Source organism: Carlito syrichta, unplaced genomic scaffold, assembly GCF_000164805.1.
Source record: "Carlito syrichta isolate Samal-C Ts95f unplaced genomic scaffold, Tarsius_syrichta-2.0.1 Scaffold305794, whole genome shotgun sequence".
In the NCBI taxonomy this organism is placed as follows: Eukaryota; Metazoa; Chordata; class Mammalia; order Primates; family Tarsiidae; genus Carlito; species Carlito syrichta.
Genome location: NW_007249890.1, coordinates 170421 through 195092, shown reverse-complemented (window position 1 = coordinate 195092; position 24672 = coordinate 170421). Strand labels below are relative to the sequence as shown.

General features: G+C 44.2%; 1 protein-coding gene across 1 annotated transcript in view; it reads left to right on the top strand.

The window, feature by feature from the left end:
- The window catches only part of FLT3 (fms related tyrosine kinase 3), a 71210-nt gene that overhangs the window by 4983 nt on the left and 41555 nt on the right, over nucleotides 1-24672 (top strand). The window contains exons 3-9 of the mRNA XM_021714810.1: nucleotides 1913-2115; nucleotides 7288-7403; nucleotides 12314-12443; nucleotides 15924-16051; nucleotides 16348-16487; nucleotides 16586-16739; nucleotides 18668-18836. Coding sequence (XP_021570485.1) covers nucleotides 1913-2115; nucleotides 7288-7403; nucleotides 12314-12443; nucleotides 15924-16051; nucleotides 16348-16487; nucleotides 16586-16739; nucleotides 18668-18836 — 1040 coding nt within the window. The remainder of the gene's footprint in view (nucleotides 1-1912; nucleotides 2116-7287; nucleotides 7404-12313; nucleotides 12444-15923; nucleotides 16052-16347; nucleotides 16488-16585; nucleotides 16740-18667; nucleotides 18837-24672) is intronic.

Below are 24672 nucleotides of genomic sequence, written 5' to 3'. Positions count from 1 at the left end.
TTTTTAGAGACAGCATCTCGTTATGCTGCCCAGGCTAGTCTCAAACTAAAACCTAAAACAAATAAATAATCATATAAATCCCCACTGCTGCAGCGCTTTCATCTTACTGAAGCTGAGGCTGCTCCTTTTGTGTGTTTTTCCAATTCAATGTGAAATAGATTGTAAGGATTTTAGTGACTTAAAAAAAAAAAACAGAAGGTTTTTATTTCTTCCACAGTTCACAGTTCTCAAATGAGACATCTTTCTGGAAATACTACAGTCTAGGGATTTATTTTTTTTTCTGAGTCACTGTCTCACTCTGTCACCCATGCTGAAGTACAGTGGCACGATTCCTGCTCACCAAAGCCTCAACCTCCTGGGTTCAGGCGATCCTCCCACCTCAGCCTCCCAGGTAGCTAGGAATACTGGCGAGTGCCACCATACCCATCTAGTTTTTAATTTTTTGTAGAGATGAGGTTTCATGTTGTTGACCAGGCTGGTCTTGAACTCCTGGCTCAAGCGATTCTCTTGCCTCGGCCTCCCAAGGTGCTGGAATTATAGGCGTAAGCCACCACACCCAGTAGCTTTTAAAATTTTCTGACAGAGATAACTATTTACCACTGCTCTTCAGATTCTTATCTATATACCAGTAATCATAAACTTATTGACCTATGTCTTATGAATTTTATAATTATGGTCTGTGCATTAGTTTTCCAGAGTTTATGTAACAAAGGACCACAGACTGGGTGATTGAAATCAACAGAAATTTATTGTCTCCCAATTCTGGAGGCTGGAGGGAGGGTGTTGGGAGAGTTTGTCTCTTCCTTTTTTTTTTTTTTTTTGAGTCATAGTCTCACTTGGTTGCCCAGGCTGGAGTGCAGTGGCATGCACGCTCACGGCCACCGCAGCCTCGACCTGCTGGGCTCTGGTGATCCTTCCGTCTCAGCCTTCCAAGTTGCCAGAACTACAGGTGCACCATACCACACCCAGCTAATTTTTGATTTATTGTAGAGACAAGTTCTCGCCAAGTCGCCCGGGCTGGTCTCGAACCCTCAGGCTCAGGCAATCCACTCGCCTCAGCCTCCCAAAGTGCTGGGATGACAGGCTGAGCCACCGAGCCCCTCTGAGTTTGTCTCTTCTAAGGGTCGCGAGAAAGAATCTGTTCTAGAATTCCTCCTTGGCTGGTAGATGGCTGTCTTCAGGTCCAGATGGCCTTCTCCCTACATGTGTGTCTGATCTCCAAATCTCTTCTTATAAGGATACCAGATACCTTGGATTAAGGTTCACCCTCATGACCCCATTTTAACTTGATTATCTCTAAAGACTCTTATCTCTCAGCTGGGTGCCGTGACTCATGTCTGTAATCCCAGTGCTTTGGGAGGCCGAGGCGGAAGGATCACTTGAGCCTGGAGTTGAAGACAAGCCTGGGCAAGATAGTGAGACCTCGTCTCTAAAAAAATTAGCCGGGTGTTGTAGTGCATGCCTGTAGTCCCAGCTACTCGGGAGGCTGAAGTGGGAGGATCGCCTAAGCCCAGGAGGTTGAGCTGTCATCATGCTACTGCACTCCAGCCTGGGTGACAGAGTGAGACACCGAATCAAAAGAAAAAAAAAAAAAAGACCCTATCTTCAAATACAGTCACATTCCGAGGTACTGAGGGCTAGAACTTTAACATATGAATTTGAAAGGTGGATACAACTGTAACCGTAACAGTCCCTAGGATATTTCAGAAATGCAACCTAAGTTATTTATCTTTTCTTTAGAGAACTATAATTCATAGTTTTCAATCAGTGAGATGTTCTCAGTGGGTAACAGTATGCTTGGGTGTTGTGTGCAGTGTGTCAGCACGCAGGTGTTTGATAAAGCTTCCATGCTAAGAAGAGGATCCTGAGTATGCCAGCGTTGGGAATTCATGTTGTTCTGTCTATCACATAGGAGTCAGGAGCCCCAGAAGACCTCGGGTGTGCGTTGAGACCCGGGACCAAAGGGGCCGTGTACGAAGCCACAGCGGTGGAAGTGGCCGTGTCTGCGTCCGTCACCCTGCAGGTGCTGGTCAACACCCCAGGGAACATTTCCTGCCGCTGGGTTTTTAAGCGCAGCTCCCTGAATTGCCAGCCTCACTTTGATTCACAGAACAGGTAAGAGCAGGGGATGTCCAGACACAGGATTTCTGGAGGAATACTTTCTTGCATGACGTGGAGTTTCTTTGGGCCGGGCGTGGTGGCTCATACCTATGCTCCCAGCACTTTGGGGGGCTGGGGTGGGAAGATTGCTTGAGCCCAGGAGTTTGAGACCAGCCTGGGCAATGGAGCAAGACTCGTCTCTACAAAAAATCGGAAAATTAACTGGGTATGGTGGCACATGCCTGTCGACCCAGCTACTTGGAGGCTGAAGTGGGAGGATCAACTGAACCCAGGAGGGTGAGACTATAATGAGTTCTGATCGTGCTTCTACTGCACTCTAGCCCGGGTGGCAGAATGAGACTCTGACTCCAAAAAAAAAAAAAAAAAGAAAGAAAGGAAAAGAAAAGAAAAAGAAATGTGGTCTATTTGGATTCCTGTCAAAGTTTCTGTTCATGTTTGTTGTAACTTATTTGTGTATTTGTTTGTTTGTTTATTTATTTGAGTAGGAGTCTCACTCTGTTGCCCAGGCTGGAGTGCAGTGGCACACTCTCGGCTCATTGCAGCCTCAACCTCCTGGGCTCAGGCAATCTTTCTGCCTCAGCCTTCCAAGTAGCTGGAACCCCAGGCACGTACCACCATGCCTGGCCAACTTTAAAAAATTTATTGTAGAGATGAGGTCTCACCCCATGTTTATTGTAACTCCTATCTCCAGTGAAAAATGAACTAAAAAATATAGTTAGGGCATGAACATGTGATATTATATATCTGTCAAATCCTATAGGGTATACAACACAAAAAGTGAACCTTAATGTAAACAATTGAACTTTAATACTGGTTTATCCATTGTAACAAATATGTCACACCTATGATATACATATATATATACATATATATATATTTATGTATATATATATATATACACATATATATATATTTTTGGAGATAGGATCTCGCTCCGTTGCTTAGGCTGGAGGGCAGTGGCATGATCATGGTTCATTGCAGCCCCCAACTCCTGGGCTCAAGCAATCCTCATGTGTCAGCCTCCTGAGTAGTTAAGACTATAGGTGTGCACCACCACACCTGGCTAATTTTTAAAATTTATTGTAGAGATGAGGTTTTGCTATGTTGCCCAGGCTGGTCTTTAACTCCTGGGCTCAAGCGATCCTCACAGCTAGGGTGCTGAGATTTCATAGATGTGAGTCACCATGTACAGCCTAAGATGTTAATGACAAAGGAAGTTGTGTGTGGGGAGGGAAGGCATCTATGAGATCTCCTCAAGTTTTTTTGCTTAATTCTTCTGTCAATCTGCTCTAAAAAAATAAAACCTATTAATTTAAACAATCTTGTCTAAAAGACATTATAAGCATATACAAAGCAGTGAGTGGCTGGCAAAATGTAAAACAAATAGGGAAAAGAATATTTGGGATTTTTAAAGTGCCTTGTTTTTTTTGAGTTGGAGTCTCACTCTGTGGCCCAGACTGGAGTGCAGTGGCTGCTCCTGGCCACCGCAGCCTCTACCTGCTGGGCTCCGGCGATCCTTCCGCCTCAGCCTTCCGAGTAGCTGGAGTTACAGGCATGCGCTACCACACCCAGCTGATTTTTTGATTTTATTGTAGAGATGAAGTCTCGCTGCCCAGGCGGGTCTCGAACCCGCGGGCTCAGGCAATCCACTCACCTCAGTCTCCCAAAGGTGCGGGAATTACAGGCTGAGCCACTGAGCCTGGCTAGTGCCTTGTTTTTTAATTGGATATCTGCTGAAAGGTAAAATTTTAGAGAGTCTTCATTTTACTCTAGAGTAGCAAGAAATTTATATTTGGGAAGTGCTTGATTCTTCAAGAACATTTTGTTTTGTTTTTGTTTTTTTGAGTTGGGGATCTCACTCTGTTGCCCAGACCAGAGGGCAGTGGCATGATCACCGCTCACCGCAGCCTCGACCTCCTGGGCTCATGCAATCCTTCTGCCTCAGCCTCCTGAGTAGCTGGAACCACAGGCGAGCGCCACTATTCCCGGCTAATTTTGTGATTTTTTGTAGAGACGAGGTCTTGCTATGTTGCCCAAGCTGGTCTCAAAGTCCTGGGCTCAAGTGCTCCTCCTGCCTTAGCCTCTCAAAGTGCCGGGATGACAGGTGTGTGTCACCACACCTAGCCTAACTTTTGCTTTTATCTGTTTTGTTCCACAATATAATAGGAAATATTGCAGTGTTATGTGATAGCTGCAAAATATTCTAGTAAGACATCGATCTGTCTGTAAGGAACATTGGTCTCATTATCCAGAAGAATATCTTGGCGAAGATTGGTGGGTAGTAACCAAGCTCTGTCTGACTCCATGCCGATGGTTGCCCCTTGCTGTCCTTGTTTTCCTGCTGAAACCAGAGAGGACAGCGGACATAGGCCATTTAATGGCCACTTAATGTTCCTACCTAAGGTGCCCCTTTTCTTTTAATTCATGGGACTGTTCTGCTGTCCCATAGCTGAAGAGAGGGTGTTGTCTTTCCAGGAACTATGCGGTAAATGGTACCCAAATGTCGTGAACGAGATTTCATGCCCTTGACATAAGAATTGGAGAGTATCTCTGTGACTGACCCATACCAATTATTTGTATTTAAAAATATATATGTATATATATAATTTTAATTATATGATTCAGGATTAGATATACAAGTGGACATCATACAGGTAAAGTTTTGGCCTCCTGTGGGTCCCCACTTTGCCTGGTTTGAGATCAGATTCCCTTACTGATGTTATGTGCCACCCACCGCCCAAACCCATATTTGTTATTTAAGGTCAAATAAACTCCTAAGTAACTTTCAGACGGGGGTGTAACTCTGAAGTTCAGTTCTAAATGCTGGGACATATTTCTCTTTCTCTTTTGAGAGTATTACCCACTTCTGTTTTTCGGTTACTTTTATCTTGAGATTAAACCAAAGCACGCCTCTACTAAGAATGTTGGCTTCAAGAAATGTTGTGGTGATTTTATTAAAATTGTATGTCATGATAGTTCTCAGTGGATCGATGTCAAAAAAAAATCAAAGTAGGAAAGGAGGATTCTTTTCACTCTGTAGAGGTTACTTCGTTGCTGGAGGTTAGGGAACCCAGTTTGTAAAACAAAGTCATGGTTCTCATGTGGGTCAGTAAACTTAGTACCCAAATGTTTTGAGTGGCTTTTCACAGAGAATTAGAGAAATTTGTATCTGGACTCTGACTCATAGGTGGAAAGACTGAACACCTAAGCTTTCAAGATTTCACAAATGGGCCTGTGCAGTGGCTCAAGCCTTATCACAGCACTTTGGGAGACCAAGGCAGAAGGATTGCTTGAGCCCAGGAGTTTGAGACCAGCCCAGGCAACATAGCAAGACCTTGTCTCCACAAAATAATAATAATAAAAAAAAAATTTAGCCAGGCGTAGTGACATGTGCCTGTAGTCTCACTACTTGGGAGGCTAAGGTGGGAGGATCACCTAAGCCAAGAAGGGTAGAGGCTGCGGTGAGCTATGGTCGTGCCACTGCACTCCAGCCTTGGCCACAGGGTGAGACCTTGACTCAAAAAAATAAAAAAAGAATTCACAAATGATACTAGGAGAATGAGTGTTTCAGAGAGAGAAAGCATAGCATCAAACAGATCTGCAAAAGCAAATAAAATGCTCACCCTACTCATTTACCATCTTTATGAACATAAGCACGTGGACTTTTGAACCTGCTTGGTGCTCTAAGTAGGGCTTCTCAAGTGTAGTGTGCATTTGGATTACCTGGGGGGGTCTTGTGAAAATGCAGACTCTGATGCGACAGGTTCATGTGAGGACTGAGAGTCCGCATTTTTGTCAACTTCCACCATTGCAGAAAGACCTCACTTGGAGCCGTAAGGACCGAAGGGTCAGAACGTGTGGATTTAAATCTGGCTTCACGCAGCAAATGGCTTCATGAGAGCTTTAAGCCTTCATGAGAGCAGCTAGCATCCAATACACAAGATATACACATGAAAGTTATCTCTGGGAAGAAAATGCACCTGGCCAAATTTATCTTTACCACTTATCAGAAAGATTCAGAATACTGACACTAAGACAACTTTCTCCCTACATCTGTGGGATAATCAGAGTAATGATTGCTTCATAGGAAAATGCCTTGTGTCCGATTTTCCCTGAATTCTTTTTAGAGACAAAAAGTCACAGACCAGAACTTTTTTTGAGTAGGAGTCTCACTATCACGTAGGCTGGAATGCAGTGGCATGCTCATGTCACCACAGCCTCGACCTGTTGGGCTCAGGTGATCCTTCCATCTCAGTCTTCCAAGTAGCTGGAACCCCACGTGCCACCACACTCAGCTAATTTTTTGATTTCTTGTAGAGATGAGGTCTCACCAAGTTGCCCAGGCTGGTCTTGAATCCCTGGGCTCAGGCAATCATTTTGCCTTCGCCTGTGCTGGGAACACAGGCATGAGTACCTGAGCCAGGCTTTGTGTGTGTGTCTGTGTGTTGGAGTCTCATTCTGTCACCCAGGTTAGAGTGCAGTGGCACACTCACAGCCACCCCAGCATCGACCTCCTGGGCTCCGGCGATCCTTCTTCCTCAGCCTTCCAAGTAGCCAGAACTACAGGCGTGTGCTATCACCCCCGGCTAATTTTTAAAATATTTATTGTTGAGACAAGGGTTTGCCAAGTTTCCCGGGCTGGTCTCGAACCCATGGGCTCAGGCAATCCACTCGCCTTGGCCTCCCAAAGTGCTAGGATTACAGGCCGAGCCACCGAGCCCCGTCCTGAGCCAGGCTTTTAAAAAGATCTCAGCATATCTCGCTTGTAGAGCTATCTGGTTCTTCGAGTGGGAAACTGAGGCTGGTGATCCAGTGCCTGGGCACACATGATCAGGGAGCGTGCCTTGTCACTGAGGGGCATGGCAAGCCACTGCCCACGGGAGTGTCCCACCAAAGCTATGTGTTTTGGGATGGGAGTTTTCCCTCCTAGGAGCTCAGGCAACATGAGATGGAGGTACAAGAAGGATGCTCATACCCAGGCCACAGTCGAGGTCCAGCGAGCAGTGCTCAGGCTGGGTACGTGACAGGAGTTGTGTCCCCACCAAAACCATCCTTCCGTGCCAGCCAGGGATGCGGGAGCCACCCAGCCACCTTCTTAGTCAATATGAATTTTTTTTCAGTTTCATACATTTTCCAAAATAACCAGTTCTCTTTCCTATTTTACAGAAGAGTTGTTTCCATGGTCATTTTGAAAATGACAGAAACCCAAGCTGGAGAATACCTACTTTTTATTCAGAGTGAAGCTACCAATTACACGGTATTGTTTACAGTGAGTATAAGAAGTAAGTTCAGCCTGCTCCTAGTATTCGAGCCTGGAACACCACAGTGTCCCCAAGGAGGGACTTGTTACCCACTAGCTCTCACCATCTCCACTAGACACAGCATGCAGGTGGCTCTCAGAATGCTGGTGAATGGATTAAATCCCCTTTGACCATCCCTAGAATTGATGGAGAACTGAGGATCTCTGATATCCCAGGGACTCTCGGGGTGTAGATGCTGTTCAGAGACTGAGGACATCTTGCAGGTGGTCGACAGGACAGGAGAAAGGGAAAGCTTCGTGACCTTTGAGTCAGAAGACTGGGATTCTCATTCTGGTTCTGATACCACCACCTTGTGTTTTTTTGGCAGGCCCCTTAATCTCTCTGAGCCTCAATTTCCTTGTCTGTAAAATGGGAATAAAAGCACACACTTCACAGGATTGTAAGGTCTAAGTGCAACCCAACAGAGCTTTCTGAGATGATGAAAATGTTCTGTGTCTGTGCTGTCTAGTTTAATAGCTACCAGCTGCAGGAGGCTTTTAAACACTTGAAATTGTGTTTAGCTAGTGACTGAGCAGCCACTTTTAATTTTAATTAATATTTTAATTTAAACCAGCGTGGTGGCTCATGCCTATAATCCTAGCACTTTGGGAGGCTGAGGCAGGGGGATCGCTTGAATCCAGGAGTTTTAGACATAGTGAGACCTCGTCTCTACAAAAAATAAGGAAAAATTAGCCAGGTGTGGTGGTGTGCTTCTGTAGTCCCTGGGAGGGAGGTGGGAGGCTGAGGTGGGAGGATGGCCTGAGCCCAGGAGTTGGAGACTGTGGTGAGCCATGATTTTGACACTGCACTCTAGCCTGGGCAACAGAGTGAGACTCCAACTCAAAAAAAGTTGTTTTAAAAAAAAATTTAAACAGCACCAGTTTATACAACTGCTTACCCATCTATGCCAACTGTAAGAAATATTCTTACCTAGGGAGGCAGCCGTTCCATCCCCACCATGCACAGACTTAGTGCTGTGCACCTTCGACGCCCTGATAAGGACAAAAGGTGGCTGCATTCACTTGTGTCCTCGTGCCTTTGGGGCCAGAGGGGTGCTCCAAAAACTCCTGGTTAATACCACTTTAAATGAGGTTCCCTGGCCACATACTGGTGCACCTCACCAGGCTCCCTCCTCTTCCTTGTGACTCAAATATACCAAGCGAGTGTGTCCAGCCCACAGAGGTGCCCTGAGTCAGGAACAACCACAACTACCCTCTGCTGACGATGCTCTGAACGGATCGTCCCAGATGCTCACGACAATCCTGTCTACGAAAACAGACACACTGAGAAGGGCTCTCATGGGCACAGCCAGAGGCCGACTCGAGTGCCCTGTCTGTGCTGCCCTGCACTGGGTGTTGTGTGTGTGTGTGTGGTCTTGCCACCGTCAAAGCTACTAGTAGAAGAGAGCACTTTAGATTCCCAGAAGTGTCTTACTGGGGCCAGGGGTGGGGTATTAGGTCCTGAAGTCAACCTGCAAGGTAAAAGTCAGGTGAGGTCAAAATTCATTCTGGAGGGCTGGGTGCGGTGGCTTACTCCTTTTATCCCAGCACTTCGGGAGGCAGAAGAGGGAGGATCACTTGAGCCCAGGAGTTTGAGACCAGCCTGAGCAATATAGCAAAAACTCGTCTCTACAAAAAAAAAAAAAAAAAATTAGTTGTGCGTGATGGCGCGTGCCTGTAGTCCCAGCTACTCGGGAGGCTGAGACGGAAGGATCGCCTGAGCCCAGAAGGTCGAGCTGTGATCGTGCCACTGCACTCCAGCCTGGGAGACACAGTGAGACTCTGACTCAATAAAAATTTTTTTTTAATTCTGGAAAGTCTTTTATTACTCGAAAGTTGGTAGGAACAGAACCTAGAAGTTCAAAGCCAAGAGTTGACCTTTTATTATTCTTTGGTTTTCTTCTGTTCCCTGCGCCCGTCCTAGTCCCTCACTCCCTCTGTGGGACTGTAAATGTGTGCTCCAGATTGGAAGAGGATAAATATGTCTTACCCTTTCCCTCACTCCTTTCTCTCTCTCTTTTTCCAAGTATAAGTAGTTGTATAAGGTAAGTGGGCATCTGCTGCATCTCTGTGATATTTATGGTCTCTTCTTTTCACTTAAGATTTACAATGTAAAAATGAAACAATCTTTCGAGTACACTGTAGCATGTTTTTAGCCTTCTGGGGTGGTTGAATACAAAAAAAAAAAAAAAGTGGGAGAAGCTTGACAACAGGCAGTATGAAAAAGAGGAAAGGGTTTAGTCAAACCAGAAGCTCAGTAAAACCACAAGTGTGGCATGATTGCTAAAAAAGTAAACTTGAACTTGGCTGTGTTCATGAAAATGTAACGTCTAGATTAAGGAAATTAATAGAGTATTATTTTCAGCTCTCTATTTTTTCAGATGAACACTGACAAAATGGAGCAACCAGGATAGCGGAGAACTTGGAATTCCTTAAATTGGGAGCAGCTGAATGGAGTTGGGAGTGTTTAGCACAGAGAAGGGAATATTTTGAGGAGAGGAGAAGATTGATTGCAATGTAATGAAGAGGAAAGTCTTCTGGGATTTAAGTCAGGGAAGCCAGGCCAAATAATTAAAATGCCTTTGATGGTAATTATCTCACTTGACCTCGGTTTCTGATTTTAAATATTTGAAGGATTTTCATGTGGAAGCAAAGCTAGACTTATTTTTAAAAAATTGCTCAAGAGGATAAAATTAGAATCAATGGGAGAAAAAGTAAAAACTCTCACAATCAATAAAGGAGTAATAGTCATCATATGTGAAGCGCTTCCATAAATCAATAAGAAAAACAAAAACCAAAACCTAGTAGGAAAAAGAACAAAAGGACATTTCCTTTTCAGAACATGGAATCTAAATAGTCAATAAACCATTTCATTTTCAGAACATGAAATCTAAATGGTCAATAAACATGTGTTAAAGCATTGACTTAGTCATATTAAAATTTTAAAGGATTTATTTGAGCAGATAGTGATTCATAAATTGGGCAATGCCAAATGCCAAACAGTTGGGCTCTACGGAGGGATTTGAGGGGAACATTTATAAGGGGTTCACGAAAGCAAGACAAAAATCACATTTGATTGGTTAAAGTAGAAAGTCCCTAATTAGAGATGAGTTGGCGGTTTCTGGTTGGTTAAGCTTCTGCTTTATTTTATTACTTACAGTGAGCTGGGGTTTGGTTGCTTGTGCAGGAGCCCAAGGTGCTAGAGCTGAGTCACCCGAATGGCCTCCCAATGAATTATTTTTAATATGTGTAAATTAATAATTGAGAAATCAAATGAAGGCCACAAGGTGATGCCATTTTATAACTAATTGTTGAAAATCAAGAATTCTTAGTAAGTATATCAAGCAGTAGGTGCCCTCATCGCCTGCTGTGTAAACACATATTAGTATGACCACTTGGAAAGCAAGTTGTCATGATGTGGAAAACTGAACATGCACACGCCACGGAAACCAGCAGTTACGCTCTTAAGTATATCATTAAAGAACCCATTATATGCGTGCCTTGGTAGAACTGGGTAGAATGTTCGCAGCACCATGATGGATAGCACAAATAACCGGAAAAAACCCAAAAGTCCACTGCAAGAAAATGAAAACATAGATCATGATATATTTACCAATGGAATACTATGGAGCAGTAAAACAATGAATAATGTATAATGACACATAAAACCATTGGTGAAACTTTTTTTTTGAGTTGGGGGTCTCATGCTGTCACCCAGGCTGGAGTGCAGTGGCACGATCACGGCTCACTGCAGCCTTGACCTCTTGGACTCAGGTGATCCTTCTGCCTCAGCCTCCCGAGTAGCTGGAATTGCAAACACATGCCATTCATTACACCTGGCTAATTTTTTGATATTTTGTAGAGATAAGGTCTTGCTTTGTTGCCCAGACTGGTTTCAAACTCCTGGGCTCAATCAATCCTCTCGTCTTAGCCTCCCAAAGTGCTGGGATGACAGGTGTGAGCCACCGCACCCAGCCAGAAACTTTATCTAAAAAAAAAAAAAAAAAAGGGGGCAATCCCTGTGGGTTCCCCTTTGGGAGCTTTTCTGTTCTCTCAACAAATCTTGCTTTCTAAAAAAAAAAAAGTTTTTGTCAAAGAGTAGGAATGACTTGCCCTGGGAGGTAATGAACCCCAGTCCTTAGAGGAGTCCAAGCAGAAGTAGAAAGTTTACATGTTGGGCGGGGAATGGGGCATATGTATATGCATGTCTGTCTGTGTGTGTGCATGCATGATGGTCCAATGTGAACCAGAGGCTCAACTAAACCTCTAAATTCTGTTCCAGTCCTAACTCCATCCTACCATATTCTGCATCTCCAAATCTTAGTATATTTCTGCCTCATTCCAGATAAAATAATGGGAAGAAAGTTGCATGTCCAACTGTATGTTTAATAAGGGGCTTAAACTATCTTCTATTGCTGGTTTCAATCTTATGATGTCAGCATTTGTATTTTCCCATGGCTTCAATCCACTTACTCTAGTGATCTGTGGATGTGTGAACTGTGGTACCCAAAGAAATTGGTCAAGAGGTCAAATGCGACAGCTGACGTTGCAGCCAGAGTGACATTTAATGTCATGGTTGGCTTTCCTTTGATGCCTTTCGTAGAAAAAAAGAAAAAATTAGAATCATCATTACGCGTTGCATCCCTGGAATGGAAGCAGAGGGGTTGCTTCCATTGTTTGTACAACTGTTTGTGTTTATTAAATAAATACAGTGCTTATCATGTACCTTAAAAAAAATAGTATATACCATGGTTGGTGGGTGGAGGGGGGCAGGGGGCACCGTGGTGGCATAAAACGTTCCCTTTTCTTGATGGTGGAGAGTGCTTTTCTGAAAAACCTGCCAGGAGGATTGTGTTTTAAATGTGAAAACGTGAATGCTGTGTGATGCTTTAGATCCACCACTTTATACCCTGAGAAGACCTTACTTCAGAAAGTTGGAGGAAGAGGATGCCCTGGTCTGCGTGTCTGAGAGTGTTCCAGAAGCCACGGTGGAATGGGTGCTTTGCAATTCACAGGGTGAAAGGTATGACGTGTGGAGATAACTGCTAAGACGATTTTCTTTTGGTCTTGTTCTAATGTAGTCACACTGAATGCAAGGCTTAATTTGTCCCCATTTAGACAGGAAATTTTGACTCTGTAGTAAGCAGGATGGAAGGATGTTTGGGGGAATTTTTAGCGAGGGACCTTTGGGAATGCCTCTGATCAACTGCGGGGTCCCCCCACCAGAACCATGCTCCACAAATAAAAGCCCCCTTAAGTTACAGGAGTGCTGACTCCCTGAGCATCTGGGGAGGAAAAAAAGAAAGACACTGATTTTAAAGTATAATTTTCTGATAAGTAAAACTTCCCTGTGACTAAATGTTTAATTTGGAATTATTTTGTTTGTGCAGAAAAAGCAGCCTAGTATGACTGTTTAAAGATAGAGAACCTAGGGTGGGTGTGGTGGCTCATGACTCTGTAATCCCAACATTTTGGGAGGCCAAGGTAGGAGGATCGCTCGAAGCCAGGAGTTTGAGACCAGCCTGGGCAACATAGCAAGATCCCTGTCTCTCCAAAAAGTTTAAAAATTAACCAGGTGTGGTGGTGTGCACCTATAGTCCCAGCTCCTCGGGAAGCTGTGATGGGAAGAGCCTTTGATCCCAGGACGTCCAGGCTGTAGTGAGCTGTGATTGCACCACTGCAGTCCAGCTTGGGCAACAAGTGAGACCCCGTTTCAAATAATAAATATATAAATAAAGAGATATTGTTAGAATCTAGAGCCAGATAGCCTGGGTTTGAACCCTGGCTTGCTTACCAGCAGTGTGACCTTGGGTAAATTACTTAACCTCTCTGTGCCGCACTGCAAGAACTGGGATGGCAAACTCTTTACGTTCTTTATAGGTTGCTCTGATGATTTGAATGGGTTGATTGATGTGAAGTACTTGGGACATTGCCTGAGATAGCAAATATGGTATCCATGTTTACTTTTTGTTCTTTTTGTTTCGTTCTGTTTTGAGACAGGGTCTGACTCTGCCACCCAGGCTGGAGTGCACTGGCATGATCCTGACTCACCACAGTCTCGATCTCCTGGTCTCAAGTGATCCTCCTGTCTCAGTCTCTCAAGCAGCTGGGACTACAGGTGCTTGCCACCATGCCCAGCTTATTTTTTTATTTTTTGTCGAGACAAGGTCTTGCTATGTTGCCCAGGCTGGTCTCGAACTGCTGCGCTCAAGCAATCGTCCTACCTTGGCCTCCCAAAGTGCTGGGATGACAGGCGTGAGCCACCACGCTGGTCTACTTTTGTTTGTCGTATGTGCTGTAGCTAAGTTCTCACAAAGTAAAAATGTATGTAGCTTGAGCTAATTACTAAACAACTTTCCTGGAAAAATGGGACTAAATAGAAGGAGAAAAAGCAAAAAATCATATTATCCCCATGGTACAAATGGATCTCAAAGTTTAGAAGAAGGAGAAACAGAAATTACCTATAAAATATGTGTTATATGTGCATAGAAAAAAAATTGGGCAACACTTTAGGAGGCTGAGGTTGGAGGATTGCCTGAGCCCAGAGGTTCGAGACCAGCCTGGGCAACATGGCAAGACCTTGTCTCTACAATTAAAAACAAACAAAAAAATTAGCCAGGCTCGGTGGCTCAGCCTGTAATCCCGCGCCTTTGGGAGGCTGAGGTGAGTGGATTGCCTGAGCCCACGGGTTCGAGACCCACCTGGGCAACTTGGCGAGACCTCATTTCTACAATAAATCAAAAAATTAGCCAGTCATGGTAGCACGCGCCTGTAGTTCCAGCTACTTGGAAGGCTGAGGCGGAAGGATCGCTGGAGCCCAGCAGGTGGAGGCTGCGGTGGCCAGGAGCGGGCACTGTACTCCAGCCTGAGCGACAGAGTGAGACTCCAACTCAAAAAAAAAAAAAAATTATTTGGGCATGATGGCACACGCCTGTAGTCCCAGCTACTAGGGAGGCTGGGGTAGAAGAATCGTCTGAGCTCAGAAAGTAAGGCTGTGGTAGCAGTGATTGTGTCACTGCACTCCAGCCTGGGCGACAGAGTGAGACTCCAACTCAAAAAAAAAAAAAGTGAAGAGTTGCACAAAAATAATAACTGTTCCCACCTCAGGGTGGTAGGAATATGGAGACTTTACAATTCTTTCCTGTGGATTTTTTTCTGTATTTTCCAAAATTTCTACAATGAATCCAATTATTGCCGTGATAAGTAGAAACTAACTCTAGGAAAGTTACATAAACAAATAAAAGAATGCTCTTGACTGTGAGCTGGGCGCCATGGCTCACACCTGTCATCCCAGCACTTTGGGAGGCGAAGGGCAAGAGGATTACTTGAGCCCAGGAGTTTGAGACTGGCCTGGGCAACTTGGTGAGACCTCGTCTCTACAATAAATCAAAAAATTAGCCAGGTGTGGTGGCGCACACCTGTGGTTCCAGCTGGGATGGAAGGATCACCCGAGTCCAGCAGGTCAAGACTGCAATGATTGTGAGCAGGCCACTGCAGTCCGGCCTGGGTGACAGAGTGAAACTTCGACTCAAAGATAAATAAATAAATAAAATAATGCACTTGAATAAAGCTATAGAGAGGAAAAGAGTGACCCCACACAGACGCTGGAATCACCATCTGCTTTGGCAAAGGGAACGACTGGGAAGCCAGAACCAAAATCTACTTTCTGCTGAGGCAGGGAAGAGGGTCTTGGCTTTCCTTCTGTTTCCTATGGGAACTCTGGTGATGACTTTTTTTTTTTTTTGAGCTGGGCTCTCACTCTGTCTCCCAGACTGGAGGGCAGTGGCGCAATCATGCTCGCTGCAGCCTCAAGCTCCTGGGCTCACACGATCCTCCCACCTCAGCCTCCCAAGTAGCTGGGATTACAGATGTGCACCACCCCCTCCAGCTAATTTTTACATATTTTTTGTAGAGACAGGGTCTTGTTACTTTGCCCTGGCTCTGGGTGACTTTTGCAGTTTTAGTTTCTCTCCCTCTCTCTGGTTGTACCTTTCTGTGCTTTGAAGAAAAAGAGCCTACTGGGTAAAACTGCATTAAAATCCAATCATGTCTTTTCTCTTTTCACTTTCTTTTTTTTTTTTTCCTTTCTTCTCAATTCTCCCTCTTTCCTTGTCTTGAAACAGCAATGACAAGAAGGTTACCATACATGAAAAAATTTAAACTGTTTTATTAAGTAATTCTCCCTGGTGTTCTTCTAATTCATTTAAGCCATGAGAAACTGGCTAGCCCCCTTTCTGAGCCCTTAGTTGAAACCACAGATTTGGGCTGGTTTCCCTTTTGACCTGCTCTTTTCTGGTTCCCTTAAAACTGGTTCTAGAACATTTGACTTTGTTCTTTTCCTGAACATTCCTTTGTAATTTAAAAACGTGTTGGGCAACCCCTTGGGGTCCCTTCCCACTATGGGAGCTTTTCTGTCCTCTCAATAAATCCTGCTTCCAAAACAAAAACCAAAACCAAAACCAAAAAACTTGTTTGGCCAAATGCATTTATTTTCTGATTGCAGCTGTAAAGAAGAAAGCCTCGCTGTCGTTAAAAAAGAGGAGAAGGTACTTCACGAGTTATTTGGAAAAGATATAAGGTGCTGTGCCAAGAACGAGCTGGGCAGGGCATGTACCAAGCTGTTCACAATAGGTAACGCTGTCATAGCGTGTGTTTTTGTTTTCGGTGACTATTTCTCGAAACTGTCGGGGACTAACAGTAACTTCATAAGTGAAAATTCACCTTTGGAAATTCCATAGTTTGTTTCTGCCATTTTTAAATGTCATGTTACGGATTCTGTAAGGGCTGATTTCCAGAAGATTCTTTTGTTAATTTTAACCACGTGAGCACTTGAGATGATGTGAAAAATCTTTGTTCGGAACGTTCAGGATATGTTTTGGGATGAGGCAAAGTCTTTTTCACCTTACTTGGGATATTTTCATCTTTAGATCTGAATCAGTCGCCTCGGACCACACTGCCACAGTTATTTCTCAAAGTAGGGGAACCCTTATGGATCCGGTGCAAAGCTGTTCACGTGAACCACAGATTTGGGCTCACCTGGGAATTAGAACACAAAGCACTTGAGGAGGTAACCGGATGAGTATTGTGTTCTGAAATTGCAGGGATGATGAACTCATTGTGCAGGCTGGAAGCATTAAACTTGAACTCTGTTTTGTTAAAACCCAGGGCAGCTACTTTGAGATGAGCACCTATTCAACAAACAGGACCATGATACGGATTCTGTTTGCCTTCGTATCGTCCGTGGGAAGAAACAACACCGGATATTATACTTGTTCCTCTTCAAAGCATCCCAGTCAATCAGCTTTGGTTACCATCCTAGGTAATGCGGGCAGCTCACGAAACTGTTATTCATACTTTTAGTTGCTTTAATGTGGAATGGGGGATGTGCAATATAAATTCTAATTCTTTCCTTTTCTTTTTTTAAGTTGGAGTCTCACTCTGTTGCCCAGGCTGGAGTGAAATGGCACGCTCACGGCCACCGCAGCCTTGACCTGCTGGGCTCAGGTGATCCTTCCACCTCAGTCACCCAAGTAGCTGGGGCTACAGGCACATGCCACCATGCCCAGCTAATTTTTTGATTTATTGTAGAGACAAGATCTCGCCGAGTTGCCTAGGCTGGTCTCGAACTTGTGGGCTCAGGCAGTTCTCCTGCCTCTGCCTCCCAAAGTAGGCATGAGTCACTGTGCTCGGCAATTCTGATTTTAATATAATGTTACGATAAAAAGCTGAATAAGAAACTGAGTTAGAATAGGCCGGGTGCCGTGGCTCACGCTTATAATCTCAGATCTTTGGGAGGTCCCGGTGGAAGGATTGCTTGCGCCCAGGAAAGACCTCGTCTCTACCAAAAAAGAAAAAAAAATCAGGTGTGGCGGCACACACCTAGTCCCAGCTACTTGGGAGGCTGAGGCAGAAGGATTGCCTGAGCTCAGGTGGTCGAGGCTGCAGTGAGCTGCGACAGTGCCATTGCACTCCAGGGTGGGTGACTGAGTAAAAAAGGAAGTAAAAAAGAAAAAAGAAGCTGAGTTTGGAATCTCTTTGCAGAGATAAGCTGCCCATCCCTCTTTTCCAGTTAAACCAGGACCACTGGAATGCCACTGGCTTTGCACTTAATGCATGATATTGTGGCCATCTGTTTTGTATCCTTTTGCCTCTCTGTAGACTATACGTTTCCTGCGGACAATCCTTTCTATGTTGGTGGCCCCAGAACCTAGCACAGAGCCTGACACAACATAGGCACTTAATAAATACTTGTTCTAAGAACCCACTGCAAGTGTTCAATAACCGAGAATCCGCACAAGCCCTCAGATACATTGAAATTGGATTTAAAAATAGCAATGGAAGTAACCTCAGGCTAGGGTGCAGCCTTCAACCATGATCAAATGCTAAGAAATTTAGTGATTCTCTTAGAAAACTCACAGGAAAGTGTTCCATAAGGAAACCTTATCAATATTGCTAGTCAGTTTGTTCTTTTATTTGTGTCTTGGGATGGTCGTTATTGTTATTTTGAGTTGAAATCTCACTCTGTTGCCCAGGCTGGAGTGCAGTGGCACCATCACAGCTCACTGCAGCCTCAACTTCCTGGGCTCAGGCGATCATCCCACCTCAGCCTCCCAAGTAGCTGGGACTACAGGCATGCACCACCACACCCAGCTATTTATATTTTTTTGTAGAGATGAGATCTGGCTATGTTGCCCTGGCTGTTCTCAAACTCCTGGCCTCAAGTGATCCTCCTGCCTCAGCCTCCCAAAATGCTGGGATTACAGGCATGAGCCACCATGCCTGGACGCCTTGGGATTATTTTATGTGGGATCTGTCACTGAGATAGTTGTGTTAGCTGAGAGCAGGGACTTTCAGACCGTTAGGGAACCCCCGCTGTGTACATGGGAGTGGGGAAGCCCCTTGACCTCTTGAAATTGCCTGCAAAATCTGTAGGGTTAGTTATTCATTTCTCTGGGAAGATGGTCATTATTTACATCCCATTCTTAAAGGAATTTTGACTCCAGAAGATTATGGGCTCAGGCTTAGAACCAGGGATAGGAGTCCTGGATTTTCTCTTGGTCTATCTAACCTGACCTGCAACCTGCCAGCGTCTGGATTTTTCTCGCATTAAGCTGATGAATAAAAGTTTATTTTATCTTCTCAGTACATTTCCACGTGAAGTTCATTATCTAATTTATAATTATATTAATTATATAATTATATTAAATATATAATATTAAATAAATATCTTTCTTTTTTTTTTTACAGAAAAGGGATTTATAAACGCAACCAATTCAAGTGAAAATTATGAAATTGACCAATATGAAGAGTTTTGTTTTTCTATCAGGTTTAAAGCATACCCACAAATCAGCTGCACTTGGACCTTTTCTCAAAAATCATTTCCTTGTGAACAGAGTGGCCTTGATGACGGCTACAGGTGAGACCAGAAAGAGTCCTGAGACATCACTGTAAGCTCAAGTCTCCTTTCTCGTAGCTCCCGAGAAGGGCGGGTTAGTACTTGGGGAAGCAGATTCACTTATTATGAGTTTACGTGTCACTGAGCTAAAAATTGAAGCTGAGAAGGGCAGCAGATGTGAGGAGGCAGGATCAGCCTTACTGTCGCTCCAGATAACATAACCGACTGCACGAAAACGGAATTGTGTTCGTTGGAGTCTGGTTCTGTGGCGCTTTGAGTCACAAGGTTGTTACTTCCTGTTTGAGAGTGTGGTGCAGCCTTCAGTCTCCCTGAGCACATTTGAAGATGATTGAGGAAGTAAAACTCCTTAAAAACAGGAAAACATCACCTATAGGTGTGTAGATTTACGTTTTTAAAAAATAAATGCAGAAATGGCCCAATAATACGTGGTAAAGGAAAACTGTGTATTCCTGGGGCTTTGTAGAATTATGCAAGATTCTTTCATGGGGAGGGATATCTTCATTTCTTCTTTGGAAAACAAAAAACAGCCTTCCCCCTGTATCTTCTATAGCTTGTGACATCTCTTATCTCTAATCCTATGGAACGTGGTTTCAGAGGAGACTGTGAGAGACTGAGACACAGGTGATCTCTCTCAAGCAAGTCACTGGTCTAGAATAAATGGTTGTTTCTGGGCATGTGGTTCACACCCCGACTGCATAAGAATCATCTGGGCAAATATTAAAAATGTGAATAGGCAACATGGTTGGTTCCGGCTCCCATTCCAAACTTGCTGAATCAAAATTGGGGCAAAAGTCCCCAATTCCGCATTTTTTTTTGAGTTGGGGTCTCACTGTATCGCCCAGGCTAGAGCGCAGGGGCACAATCATGGCTCACTGCAACCTCTACCTCCTGGGCTCGTGTGATCCTCCTGTATCAGCCTCCCGAGTAGCTGGGATTACAGGAGCATGTCACCATGTCTAGCTAATTTTTTGATATATTGTAGAGACAAGGTCTTGCTGGGTTGCCCAAGTTGGTCTTAAACTCCTGGGTTCAAGTGATCCTCCCGCCTCTGCCTTCCAAAATGCTGGTATTACAGGCGTGAGCCACTGCACCCGGCCAAATTCCTCATTTTCAGTGAGAACCTTTGGTGATTCCTGTCACAACTCCTTATCTGTGTTGTCTGGGACAGTAGCCACTAGTCACACATGGCTATTGAAAACTTAAAATGTGGTCAGTCCAAACGGAGATGTGCTCTGTGAAATACACACTAGATTTTAAAGACTTAGTAAGAAAAAAAGGTAAAATATCTTTATATTGGATATAAATGAAAATGACAGTATTTTGGATACATTTAGCTAAACACAATCTAGTTTTAAACATGCTCTCACCTGCTTCTTTTTGCTTTCTTTTTTTAATGTTTAGACTATGTCTTTATTTTATTTTGTTTTTATTATCAAGATGTGGGGTACAATTCGGGGTTAGGTATACAAACGTTGATTATGCAGGTACCTTTGTTGATGAGGTATGCCCTTCCCTCCCCAGCAGTTTCCCTCAGCTGCCAATCCCTTTCTTACAGTATTATAATTGTTCAAGGTCTGCTTATGAGTGAGAACATATGGTACTCTGTTCTTTGTTTCTGTGATAGATCACTGAGTATGATCGATTCTAAATCCATCCAAGTTGCTGCGAAGTCTATGTTTGTCCTTTTTATGGCTACATAATATTCCACTGTGTATATATACCCCATTTTTTAAATCCAGTCCAGCTTTGATGGGCAACACGGTTGGTTCCATGTTTTTGCTATTGTGAAAAGAGCTGCAACAAACATACGTGTGCAGGTATCTTTTTTGTAGAATGATTTGAGTTCCTCCGGGTATATTCCCAATAGGTGAATTGCTGGGTCATTCTTTTTACTTTCTTTATACTGCAAACTGGGGATTTTAAAATGATGTCGGAGACTTACATTTATGGCTCATGTTGTATGTAACTGAATAATGCTGGTCTCACTGAAGGATAGGAGTTAAGTTCATTCCACCTTCATTCTGCTAAGTGTTTGTTTTGTGATTGTTGTGCTATTGGTCATACCCAAATAATTTGTAACTGGTCCTTGTTTGGATTTTTTTTTCTTTGAGTCAGGGTCTCACTTAGTCACCCAGACCAGAGGGCAGTGGCATGATTGTGGCTCACGGCAGCCTCAACCTCCTGGGCTCAGGCGATCCTTCTGCCTCAGCCTCCCGAGTAACTGGGACGACAGGCGTGCACCACCACACCCAGCTAATTTTTAAATATCTTTGTGGAGACGAAGTCTTGAACTGGGCTATGTTGCCCAGGCTGGTCTTGAATTCCCGGTCTCAAGCAATCCTCCTGCCTTGGCCTTCCTGAGTGCTAGGATTACAGGTGTGAGCCAGTGCACGTGACCCTTGTTTGGATTTTTGAGTCCCAAGGCAGTGTTTGCATGGAACTGTCTATCTTGTATTGCCCAAACCCACCAGTGTTCATACCGTTCATTCTTAAGGTAATTAACAGTGCAGCCTTTGGCCTGAGCGTTGACTGATACACACACCCCATAACGCAGTGCTTCTCAGTAGCGGCACTACTGACATTTGGGGCTGGATAAGTCTTTGTCGTGGAGGTGTGTCCTGTGCATTGTAGCATAGTCACCAGCACCCCTGGCCTCCTCCTACTGGATGCCGATAGCACATCCCCTTTTCCCAGTTGTGACACCCAAAAATATCTTCAGACATTGCCAAATGTCCCCAATGAGAAAAATGGCCCCTGGTTGAGAACCATCGCCTAGAATGATCATCTCACAGTCATAAGCACTTGTGCAGAACCATCAAGTGGTTACAAGGAGGTCAGGGAGTCAGCTCCTCATGACCCTCGTGGAATTGATGACCGCTTGGCCTGTATTCAGTGGTGACACTTGGCCTCTATCCAGAAGGAAATCGACACAGTACTGTCTGCTCTCTCCTTGGTATTGTGTCCTGGGGTTAGATAAGCTCTTAGCATTATGGAACTCTCTTCAGAACCCGATTCAAAGAGATAATGGATCAATTTAATTTATTTACTTATTGCTATTCTTTTTTTTTTTTTTTGAGTCAGAGTCTCACTCTGTCACTGGAGTGCAGTGGCACAATCATGGCTACCGCAGCCTCAACCTGCTGGACTCAGGCGATCCTTCTACCTTAGCCTTCCAAGTAGCTGGGAATACATGTATAGACCACCACTCCCAGCTAATGTCTTGATTTATTTAGAGATGAGGTCTCACGATGTTTTCCAGGCTGGTCTCGAAATCCTGGGCTCAGGCAATCCTCTCGCCTCAGTCTCCCAAAGTGCTGGGATTTCAGGCATGCCAGAATGATCATTTCAATTTAGTTCAACAAATAGTACTTGAATACCTTCTTGATGGATCTGATGCTCTGAGAGGCCACAAGTGTCAATATCTCTCCTTCTCCCCCCAAAATTACACAGATTACTATTGTGCTGGTGATGTCTGGTGTCACCTTTGCGATCTGACAGAATCACAGTTTAGAGAACCATACCTCTGATTCACGGGTCAAGGGCCCGTCTCGCGAGGTAGCTGATTTTATTTCATTCCATGTCCACAATCTGCAGCCGCTGACTCCGAGTTAGTGTCCTACAGAGGCGGCCAATGAATGAATGAGGGAGATCGAGCTCCTTAGTGCTTTGGACTGCTCTCATTCCGAATTACCTGGTAATACAGTGACCTCTTCGTATGTCGCTCTGCCATTTCTTGATCTTTGTATGCCTTGTTCAGTAAATGGGTGTTTATCAAATGCATAAATTCCTCATCACTTCTGGAAAGCAGTTCCACGAGCACGGTCTGGGTCAGGGATGATGAGTCAAGTTCATCCTCTTTGCACAAGGACCGTGCACATGGTGCTTACTACAACAGCCAATCTTCAGTGCTTGTTGCCTATAAAAGTTCTTGGAGAGCTACGGTGTTTGTTGGTGCTGATGACCTCTCAGGTGTTATGGGCCACTGAATACCCACGGCAAAGGAAAGATGGAGCCTCTTTTCTTCCTGAAAATGATGCTCAAAATATTGAAAGAAAAAAAGAATGAAGAAAGATTTGAATACACCTTTCAGTGCCCTAAATGTCCTTTCCTCTCCACCTTAGGCTCTGTGTTAAAATCGGGGATGGCAGACTAAATTATCATCTGGGTTCTCCTCAACTTCTTTCTCTTCTTTCTTTTTATGTTTTTAGAGATGGAGTTCTCGCTATGTTGCCTAGGCTGGATTCAAACTCCAGGGCTTAAGCGATCCTCCTGCCTCAGCCTCCTTCCCGAGAAGCTAGAACTACAGGTGTGTGCCACCGCACCTGGCTTTCTCTTCAACTTTTTATTTTAAGAAGTTTCAAGTTCACTGACAAGCTGCCAGAACAGCGCAGTGAGCATTCTCCACCCACCACAGAGATCCAACGATTTAAGTGAACCAAGTGTGGCTTGTGAAGTACAGCATTTTCATCATGTTGTGAGATTTTACATGCAAAGTGACTCAAGTTTTTAAAATCTGTAACCCGAAAAGCCTCTGTACTAACAACTACTCCTGAAAAAAGCTCTGGTGTGGTCATGGCGTGTGTGCCAGAAGTCTCTCGGCTACCCCACCTCCACAGCTTCATTTCTCCAATTTACTTCCTCAAAGGTGGGTGGATTGTTTGAGGCCAGGAGTTCAAGACCAGCCTAGGCAACAGGGTGAGACCCCATCTCTACAAGAAAAATAAAATTACTTCCTCAAATATGACGCCAAAATTTACTAGGGCTTGCCTTTACATGTTGACATTTTATTAAACTATAACTTTCTGGTCCTAGTGTCCTGGTCCTGATAAAAGCTTCCAGGATATTTCACCGTTTAGTTTGCATCGTTTCCTATCTTTACAGATTTAATGACAAACACCATATCTACCTGAGCTTTTCCCAGTTTCCCGGTAGAAATTAGTCCTGGACTGCTTCAGTTTGTTCGTTTTTTCTGAGAGGCTCTCCCCAGCCTTGTCTGGGCCCAGTGCTTTCCTTTTTCCTTAGAGATTTCATTTGCTGACTCTACAAGTCCACCCATAACCAGCTCTAACCACGCTCCCTGGATAAACAGCCACATGGTGGCCACACGCGTTCTGGGTGGTGACCCCGGGTCCTGCTTAGGACGAGAACCACAAACCGAAAAGCAGGTGCTCACACATGAGGGATGATTCCAGAAGCTCATTAAGCCTGGGGGAGAAGCTTTTCTCTTCTTTTTTTCTGAAGGAGACAAGTCTTGAGCATAGACAGAAGGAAGAGGAACGTTTGGGTTTAGTGACCTACCGAAAGTGCCAAACTAAATCTTGCTTCCCGTTCAGCTCTGCAGTTTAGGGCAGCGATCCTGGCTGCTTTTCATCCCAAGACCCCACTCAGCTGTAAGTTGTCAATCACATCACAGGAAACCACTCCCTGAGAATAAAAGATCCTTCTTTGAGCTTCTCCAAAATCCTGGTGGATTATCTCAACTAATTCACACAATCTCATTTTATGAAATGTGGAGACTGAAGCCAAGCGACTTGGCCAACCATAGGGTCAAGTCAATACCCTTCTGAAATTTCCTTAAAAACAATCCATAATTCCACTTCCAGAGATAACATTTCAGAGTAATAACCATGATAGAAACAAAAAATACAGATATCTGCACAAACATGATATAATAGTGTCATTTGTAATCTGACTTTTCATTTATAGCATATGAGTGTCTTTTGTGTTAATAAGTATATGATCATATCTATGTTTTTTTTTTTTTTTTTTGAGTTGGAGTCTCACTCTGGCGCCCAGACTGGAGTGCAGTGGCCTCTCCCGGCCACCGCAGCCTCGA